Below are 9,939 nucleotides of genomic sequence, written 5' to 3' on the forward strand. Positions count from 1 at the left end.
TATTATTATATGGGAGGGCTGCAGTCCATTACTGACAGGCCCTTGTCAGCCCCTCAAGGTCAATAACCATGTCAGTCCATCGACCTCTTTTCCAGACAGTAGAGATCAGCTGGGAAATTGTCTCCATTGCGCTGAGCGGCATTCCGAGTTCCAGTCCCGTGTGCCTTCCCGACTCCATCCACGAATACCGCGCAGTTCCCAGAAACCCCCCCGTGTCTTTTGGAGGTGGAGCAGGGGCACAGGTGATCCCGTTTTTAAACAGCAGCCAGTTTTCACCTGCTGTTTTAGCCTACGTGCCCTCCTCCTGCCCCCTGTGTGTGTGCGTTAACAGAGGGCTCGGCTACCTCCAGAAACAAATCGCTTTATTTTTGGCAGCCGTTCCGCGTGGCAAGGCGAGACGGAGCGTTAAATCTGCCCAGCTGTCCCTTGACCTCCGTACACAGCAGGGCTTTTATTCTGGGTGCAGGGGGGTGTCTTTAGGGCTAGGGCTAGATTAGCTTACCTCTGCATGGGCAGTCTGCCTCCTGCCTGCCTCACACACACAGACACACACACACAGACACACACACACACACACACAGGAGCACTTACTGGCTGTGTCAGAGTGGTGGCGCTGCAGAGCCAGTAGCATAACCTCGGTCTGCATGCCGATCAGCGAAGTACACTACACTAAAATCTTGCCTGGACTTTCTGTCATCGTGGCAACTGCTCAAGATGCTTTGTTGTGCAATAAGGATGCCAGAAGGTCACCAGAGGAGGTGAATGTCTTAGTCTCGGTCCATGCAGTGGAGAGATGTAATAACTACGCCTGCCTGCATCTTGGGGATTTTCCCCACACTGCTCAGTTACCTTTTAAGGCACTTACTCATATTTTCCACTGGGAGGTGTAAGGAGCTGGGGTTTTTTTTTTCACTTAAAAAGTCCATTTGTTCTTTTCATTAAATCTTTATTAGTCCTTGCTGTCCTACATGTGACATCTTAGAACTCCATGACTAAAGCTCTAAGATCCAGATATCACAAAGAGTCAAAAACACGCTGTGTAAAAATGCGGCCTGTGTTACAGTCTGTGTCGGCGTGTCTCTCTGGGGCACCGTGTACCCTTACTGTCCATTTGTCTGGAGACATGAAGAATTATCCCATTAGTGTCTCGGCTGCCCTTGGAGACACATTACTGTAGCTAACTGGTGAGACGTATACTAGATGTCTGCAGCATTATGGCCAAACGTTTAGTTGATTTTGTCTCTCAGACCTGATTGGGTTATGTCCCGCATGTCAGCGAGTAACTCTCCAAACAACACCCCAAACAAGGCCGGCTCAAGCTCGTCTCCTACCCAGTGCAGAAATATTTGGACAGATAACATGAATGTAAGCAGCTGTTGGCAGACTCTTTAAGGTCATGGGGACACATCCCGCCAGCAATCTGACAGAGCAAACAATTAATGAGTTCGATATGCAGGTCTAGAAGGGGAGCCAGTGTAGAGCCCATAAATGAGAGGTCTTTGATGACAGACCCAAAGACACCAGTCAGACGCCAAGAAGGCAGCTGTCACAGAAGTGAGCAAAGGTTGTGTGGACTGTAGCGTCAGTCATAAAAAAGTAAAATCTCCTTTTACAGCTGACAAGGAAACTCAATATTATCTTTAGATAAGGATGTCTGTTGACCTTCGGGGTTTAGTCAGATTTTTCCTTATGCTCAGTCATGTAAATACGGGTTTGTTTATGAGAGGTCATAAGAGGTCTTTGGGAGTGTCCGCATTGCCAAGCACATGTGACCCCACTGCTCATGCTAACGCTAATTAAGCCAGGACACCTCAAACGGCCCATAACGCGCCGCTATCTCGGACGGGTATTTTGGGCTGGTGCTAAGTCAAATTCACAGAGTGGAAATCAGCTCGGCTGCGTTTAAATTGGACGCCTGAAATAAACAGCGCTGGCAGCCCACGCTGGCCTCGGGAGCACCGTGTCGGTGCGGAAGTGGCGGACGGGGCATCTGCTGACGGGGGCAGGGCCACTGGATCCCTCCCTGTCTTGGCAAAGGTTACTACGGAATGAACTGAATGACATGGGCTCCTAATATGGACCCCTGGAGAACCGAAGCCAAGCGAACCCCCTCACCCTGGCCTCATCGCAAGAGCTCGGATTTCACCACAACACTGGCAAATCAAACGTGCATTTTTGGAAGTCTTTTTTTTTTTTTCCTTCACATCCGTAATTACGTAATCCACGAGCGACGAGTGACGCACAGGGAGACGCCCGCACTCATGCCACGCCCGCACTCACGCCACACCCGCACTCGCTCTTGCTCGATCCCTTCGGCGAAGAGTCCTGCTGGCTGTTCACAGGGCCGGCAGCGCTGGTATCACAGGCACCTGTACCTGTGCGTCACACCACAGGACTGTTGGAGTGCAGCAGCACCGTCAGCCCTCGACACACTTTGTCTGGATCCTCCAAAGGGCAGACAGGGCGGACGGTCTGGGCTAACACTCATTATGTGCCCTGATTCACGGGGCAAGCACTGGCAGGCTACGGCCGGCGGACGAGCTGAAGGTCAGGGCTGAGAGGGGAAGAGCTGTCTGCTTTTCTGCCAGACCTTGGCCATCTACTCCTCATTCTATTTTACGGTGATACATTACCAAAGGAGGCCAAAGGCTTATTAGGGCTAAGGAAAAAGTTTGCATGGCATCCGTGTGATTTCAGCCAGGCATGCGAGCCGAAGCATACTGTACATATCTGATTCCAATGTGCCCTGCCCAAGAATGGGTCGAATCTGAACGGCTTGAACCAATGGCTGCAGCTTGGAGGAGATTAAATGCCTAATATGGAAAAGGAGCTGGAGATTCTGCCATGTTCCCGGCTGAGATGGGGAGCTGTGAACATGGACGGGAGAAGCTGCAGCAGCGTGTAGCAGTCTGTCTTCACTAGGAGACCCGCCACATAACGCTGTGGCCCTGACGCCATTCAGGAAGCGAGTAGGCGCGGAACTGTACTGTCCCCCCACCACGGCGGTCAGGGCTTACTGCGCACCTGAGGTGGCCAACGTACTGCCAAACTGCAATGAACACACTCCCACAGAGCTCCCTGTTTCTCCATAGCAGTCTTTAAGGAGAAGATGATGTGGGAAGAAGAACAGAACTGAAGATCAGGAGATGCAGCGAGAACAGAAGTATAGATGAAACTATTGGCAAGTTTGTCTGGACCTTTTTGAAAGTAGCCTGCAGTTATCACTGATGTAAGGTCTTCCAGTAATAGAATGAACACTGACGTTATCCTCACAAACTGGACTCTTACTGGTAACTGAGGCAGTTGTTTGTGGCATTGCTGTGCTTGCGGTTATATATAGAGAATTCCACTGTCATATCGACACGTTGGAAGATCTTAGCATGTGCAAATTAGAAGCTGCTATTCCCTCAGAGAGAATCGTGTCTGTATGATGGAGCATCCCTTGAACAGGTGTTCTGTGCTTTGGGTGTGTGTTTGCGTTTGTGTTTTAGGCAACAGAGAAGGTGACATCACTAAACACACAGCAGAATGACCTAGACAAATGGTGAAAGCCTTGATGAAAAGTTTCACACACTCACACACACTCGCATGGGATCAACACATTAACCTGAGTGGTGGTGGTGGGTCACACACTAATGGCCTCTCCAACAGCCTACAGTCAGAGTCCAGACACACACTCCTGTGTAGGTAAATATGTAACAAATATGCTTTGGTCTGTGTTCACACAGAAATAGCTCTCATATCCATATGTTCCACATAACAGCTGCATATTTTCAGTTTTAAAGAGACTAGACTGGTCATTGTGACAACTCCTTGAGCTACATTTACATTACACTGTTGGACAACTCTGAGACGCACATGAAACACAGCGTTTACATTTAGACATCAGGCTAGAGAATTAACATGTGATATCCACATTTACCACTTAAACGGACTGAGTTAATTTAGTTGACTTGGTCCATGGCAGTGCAATGCTTAGATAATGTAATATTAAATGACAAAATCTGGGAAATATTATTTAACTTATTAATTATTTGAATGGAGACTAAAAGGAAGTCTATCTGAAATCAGACAGTGGAATAACATTTATCAGGAGGACTTTAACAGTGTCTGATTCAGGAGCTTCTGCCTTTTTCAGAACGGGTTTACACACAACAGTAGGCCTAGCTATTCTGATGGACCTTCTCTTCACACAGAGGATCAGGGTTACAAATCTTTACTCTTAGCAACTGTCAACATTGCACACTATATACCCTATACTGAAGTTTTTATCACTGAGCCTCTCAACAACTTGAACACACATTACTTCCAGGATGTCTTGATGAATATTTTACCTCTTTTCTACATTTGTAAGAGATTCTTCACCACCTGTTTAGACAGATAGGGGCCTCTGTTCAACATGTGTTCTATGCTGAGATGGCATTTACGTTGGCAATGGTCTATGAAATCTGAACCTGTCAGACAGTAATTTGTCTCAGACACCACGATTAGCCCTTTTCCACGAAGTAAGCACAGTTTGTAGCTTACAACACATTTGGCTCACTACTGACACTAGGGGCACTAAGGCATTTAAATCTGGTATTCAGCAATGTGCTTTATTAACAGTATCCAAACCCGTAAATTAAATACAGACGACACGACATGAAATTATGCTGCCATCTTGTGGTGGATACGATACATGGTTTCGTATGTATCAGCGCCAAAGGGAGGCAAGCCTGGTCGATGGTGACCCCTAGTGGTGAACTATCACTGCTGCATCTCCACGACTGCAGCTTTAAAACGTGCAGGAACTGGTTAAACTTTAAAAACATACATATTTAAGATTCATTTCTAGGAATTCTCTACAGAAATATCCATAAAGGTTGGGATATTCAACCTGTGGATAAACTGGGCTCTTTGCTAGAGCACTTATCTGGAGACATTACACAGTGTAATCTATTACATTTTGTTGCAGACACTTTTATACACACATGGCCAGTGAGAATATTCAGTACGTATTGAGACAGAATAACACAGTCCGCTGCTAGACCGCGGTCACCGTTATGACGTCACATCTCTTTAAAGGTTCCCATCCCAGCAGACTCTCCCGATTTCCATTTTCATACCTACTCATCTGTTTTTCTGTTGTTTTTTGAGTGCATAGTCTGCAGTGTCAGCTGTGTGCAGGAATGAAGATGTTTTGTTGGTTCAGGAGGTAACACAGAGGCCCACGCAGGGCTCCACACTAGGTAATACCTCACCGGCTAACTGGAGCGTGAAACCAGGGGTCTCTTCCACACACACACGACACACAGGAACACAGCAGGGGGCACAAGGGCCGGCATTCTGGGTCGGAGGCCCTTGGGCTAAGGAGGCCTCTTACTGCGGCGTGCTGTCTGCTCACTCAGTGCCTGAAAGCTTTGGTACTGTGGGAGGGGACAGTGCATGACCCATTAAGGGCGGCAGTGAGAAATGCGAACCACGGGTCCACGTGGCGAGATTTCCTCATCAGGAGATGGTACGATATCGGAGGACATGGTGCCTGTGTGTTTTAGCCCTCATGCCTCATGGCTCCGTGTTGATACGGCAGTTAAGAGGAGAGTCTTTAATTAGCGCTCTGCATCACAGGGAGTCTACACGCCAGCATCGTGTCGTACACCATGTCGTGCAGAACATCTTCAGAGTCGTTTTGAATGAGTGATCATTGCATGTGTATTCCAACACCAGGACTTCAAGTCCAATAAGCTGGTCTTGAGCAGAGCCAGAATGACTGTCATGTCATGCTCTCCCTTGACCTGTTACGCAGATAAACCTGACGGTGTTAATGGTCAGCATCAGAAAAATGAAGACATTTTAGACTATATTTTTATTTGCCCACAGAGCAAAACGTCAAAATTAAAAAAAAAAAAACACACAAACATACACAAAAATTTTATCATTGTAAACAACATACAATTAGACAGTGACTTACTGCAGAGCTCAACAGACTAATGAGTAGTTGTACATTTGCAATTAGCAATCACTGGCATGACTAATTTTCTCAACATGCCAACCTGTCTGTAAGTACGTTCCAGGCTCATTAGAGGCCTTGGTCAGAAAGGACATGTCCAGTGGCGGCTCCAGCACTGAGCTGGACCTGACTCAGCAGACCACACCCAGTGTGCTGTGAGCAAAAGGAGACTACAGCTGTTTCCAGTGAGACAGAGGATCTGATCCGATCACAAATTCCTGAATCGTGATTCCAGAAGGCAGACGTAATCATCTAGCAGGAACATCTGTGCGTTCAGGCCAGGTGCCTCTGCTCTGTGAGGTGCAGGTGTTTTGGCGAAGGCGTGGGGCGGGTCATGGTGATCCTCGGGAGCCGCCTCCCCCGGGAGTGGCAGAGCTCGACGGTGCGTGAGCCGGCCGGGCCCTGGGGCGCGGGAGGTGCAGCTCTCGCGTGCGGGCGGTCGGGCCTCAGGAGGACCGGGGAGCGGACCCGTGACGGCTCCGTCCCGAGTGGCAGAGGCGAGTTCAGAAGCTGGCGGCACAGGTGCTCCTGGAAGCCGGAGAAGGGCTCCAGCAGGCCAGGGTCTCCCGCCAGGGTGAGGTAGCCCTCGTCCAGCAGACGCTGCAGAGCTCCACGCTTTGGCACCTGGGATGTCATCAGCACAGGCTTCAAGGGAGGAGGAGCTCCGCCCGTCCGCCTGGACTCTACCATAGTGAGAGGGGGGATGGACTGTGCCACTATTTTCCGTGAGGGGATTCGAGGAGCCAGGGAGACTCGTGGGCACGAGACCGAGGGCTGACACCGACTGCTTTCTCCAATTCCCGCCATCTTTCCAGAACGATCACAGGGAGGCGCGTTGGAAGGACAGCCCAAAGTGTGAAGGTGCCCATTTTGACCTGTGTGGGCATTATCTAGTCTTTAAAAGACAACAGGCAAAAATGACTGTAATTAAGACAAGTAATAACCCATCAGTGCATATAAAATAAGAATCTGGATACTAAAACACAGACTGTAATAGATGAAACACTTTACACAAGAATGTTGTATGTTGGACTGACTGCCATTTTCAGACGATCATTTTGGCCATAAAGGACTAAAGTGTGTGAAGCCTTGACCACTGAGTGTCTGTGTTCCAGTCGACCAATCCCAGTTACCCTGTTACCCAGTTACTTGACTTGAAATGCTGCTGCTCCCTTTGGCCTTTCACACAAACAGAAGCCATCTTAAGAGGCAGGACACTCCCTCGTCGCACAATTTCGGCATCCCAGCATTCACTCTGCTGTGTTTAATTTCATTTTCCCGAGCCGCTTTAATTCCCTTTGATTATTGCGGCTGCGGGAGCTGATAACTATGGAAATCCGCAGGCCTGGCCTTTGCTGCTCCGCCCCTCTCCATCCTGACTCTTCTCTCAGTCTGTCTCTTCTCCGACTGCTCCACCCTTCACCTCCATCTCCAGCGAGCTCGGGCTCCGTGCCGTGGCGAGACTAACCGGGCTTTAAATCATCAGCGAACCGTAAACGACTCGCGTGCGTCTGCTGGGCGAGATATCGACCGCGCTCTCTCAAACTTGCACTTGAGAATTTGAATGAAACAATGTTCTTAAAGATGGAGTGAAGTTCAGGCCGGAGAGAGGGCGTTTAGGGTGCGATAGCAGAGGGGAGGTTTCCAGCTGAAGAGAGAGAAGGAATTTGCTTCCTTCTGGGCAATTGACGAAGTTACTGAACTACAGAAAAGCGCTGGTGTATGTAACCCGTGCGTCATGAAACCGGGGGCGGGTCTGACCAGCTGCGGGGGTTAGAGGATTAGTGCGGTACCATCTCGTACGGTACCAACTTCATCTCAACGTGCTCGTGGATCGCCTTTTGGCCTGCGCAAGGTCGGCGTACCTGCGCCCTGCTCGGCGTGGTGGCCCCTCTTGGGTCTTGCGCTCCCAAGAAGTCTTGTATTTGATGTCAGGAAGGAAGGCCGTATCTCGAGTGTACGCAGTACCTTCAACAACCAGAGTACACCTGTTGAGACATTTCATCACGAGGCTTTTAAACACGAACTGTATCTTTTGTGTGTTCCATCGTTAATGACAGAAAAATTCATGTTGGGTTGAAATTATGACCTTGAGACATTCATAGCAAATTATCGCATATGCTGCAATGTAAGAAACTGATTCAGCACCTTGAGGTGACAAGCGGAGTGAGTGTGACGTCAGGGAGGATGTGTTCCCTGGGCAGCCTGTGTGACCTTTTGACCTTAGTGTCAAAGGCTAATGTGTTAATCACAGTGGGCAGGCTCTTCAAACTCCGAGTGTCTTCTTCATCGTCCTCTTCCTCCTGATGAGGCCCTCTAACGTGAGGGCGTGGCTTGCTAGTCACATCCTCCAGATCACATGAAAACGACGGTTAAATAAATCAAGCGCCATGTTTTATGGCCCTAGCTAGTCATTTTACGTCCCGTGGTGACGGCAGATGAATATACCACACAACAGGATATGTAAGATATTATTACAGTATTTTACTTCTACTGTAATTACGCTGTATTTCATGTGTCATGCCTAGGCATAGCTTGGTATTAGTGTTAGTTAGTGCCATGTAGGGTCAGACATTTACAGGGCTGTTTAATAAAGCTGTAAGCCAGTCTCCAGGTCTTCTCTGCAGTTACCTTGCGCTTGCGGTCTGAAGCAGGTTCGGAGTAGAAGGACAGTACTGGAGATACCTCGCCAGATGGGCAACTTTTTCTCGTCCTTCCACGCCGTGTCTTACGGAAACGTAGCTCAGCTGGCCTAGTCCACAAGGCAAACAGGCTACCGTAAATTCATCCTACCTTTTGGACTCACATAAAGCACAATCAGATGCCTTGGGCATACAGTATTGCTGGATGGAGTGCTGCTATACTGGACTCTTTGGAAGAATCTGATCAGATGTGATCTCTTACCAGCCCCCAGGTTCACCCATGACGGCGTGATTATCCGTGATGCCCATTCGAGGCATTCCTCATCCGACATGAAGAAGAGCAACAGCTTACAAACGTGTATTATTGAGATATATATACCTGACAAACTGCTTCCTTCTCCTACTAATTCAGAAGCACTTTGCTTATTTGCTTGCACAGCTGTTTGGAAGCTTTAGTGCTTCAATATATAGATAGATATATATATATATATAATTAGTTTTGTTTTTCTTGAGCAACTATTTCTCCATTACAATAACCAGCATGAGTTCTAGAATTCAATTTGTATGGGAATGTATTAGCATATAGATGGGTAATTGTTGCATTGATTCAAAGCGTGCACTGACAGAAAATATATTCTAAGCTATTGCGTTGATAATTTGTCCTCTACAGATTCAGGAGAACATTTTTTACTCAATCCCATGCTCAAATCTAAATTAATCCAAAGTACAATGCACCATGAAATAAGTTAGCGTATGCCTGCTTTCAGTCACCCCGTGACGTTCTTGTTTCATTTCAAAACTTGCAGTACATGGACAGAAAGGAACCAAACAAATTCAGAATCAAACATTCAAAATCAACAGGCACAAAATGTTAGCTGCTATTTTTCTTACCACTGCTCTGAGAAACTTCTTTCGTTTCAGAGTCTCACAGAGAAAAAAAAAGTTGTTCCCTGGCTGCTTAATCCAGGCAGCAGAAGAAGCAAACGTCTGTGAAACATACCTGTCCCTGCTGTGCTCTCGTCTTCACTAGGACGTTTGGTGGTGAAGTGGACATTACCCTCACCACGCTACAATACAAGCTGGAGCCAGCAGACTTTCTGGCTCCTGATTGGTTGGTCATTCTCATGAAAGACCCCACACGGAGCTGTTGGGAAATTCCTGCCTATATGATTTGCTGTAGGAACTTTTTAAGTAATTTAAACAAACAGTAAGTTTACTGTGCAGCAACATAACCGGGTGGACAGTAAAAGATTAAATATTTTATAACAAATATACTTTTTTTATTTATGGGATTTGTTGGTTTAAAAT

The 9,939-nt window shown here is 47.6% G+C and overlaps 1 protein-coding gene across 3 annotated transcripts; it reads right to left on the reverse strand.

Moving 5' to 3' along the window:
* Nucleotides 1-5,863: 5,863 nt before the first annotated feature.
* LOC143513774 (uncharacterized) lies at nucleotides 5,864-9,777 on the reverse strand. Of its 3 annotated transcripts, none has more exons than XM_077004507.1 (6): nucleotides 9,523-9,777; nucleotides 8,894-8,951; nucleotides 8,621-8,741; nucleotides 8,138-8,337; nucleotides 7,855-7,977; nucleotides 5,864-6,884 (listed from the first exon to the last, which is right to left on the reverse strand). In XM_077004507.1, exons 2-6 carry the CDS (start codon nucleotides 8,947-8,949, stop codon nucleotides 6,263-6,265), a joined length of 1,122 nt encoding a protein of 373 aa, XP_076860622.1. In that variant the 5' UTR covers nucleotides 8,950-8,951; nucleotides 9,523-9,777; the 3' UTR covers nucleotides 5,864-6,262. The 3 variants fall into 3 exon arrangements, with proteins under 3 accessions (XP_076860622.1, XP_076860623.1, XP_076860620.1); XM_077004508.1 differs by having other exon boundaries at nucleotides 9,632-9,716; XM_077004505.1 differs by having other exon boundaries at nucleotides 8,894-9,777.
* Between the last annotated feature and the right edge of the window lie 162 nt (nucleotides 9,778-9,939).

The sequence above is a fragment of the Brachyhypopomus gauderio genome, chromosome 5 (genome assembly GCF_052324685.1).
Source record: "Brachyhypopomus gauderio isolate BG-103 chromosome 5, BGAUD_0.2, whole genome shotgun sequence".
Lineage (NCBI taxonomy): Eukaryota > Metazoa > Chordata > Actinopteri > Gymnotiformes > Hypopomidae > Brachyhypopomus > Brachyhypopomus gauderio.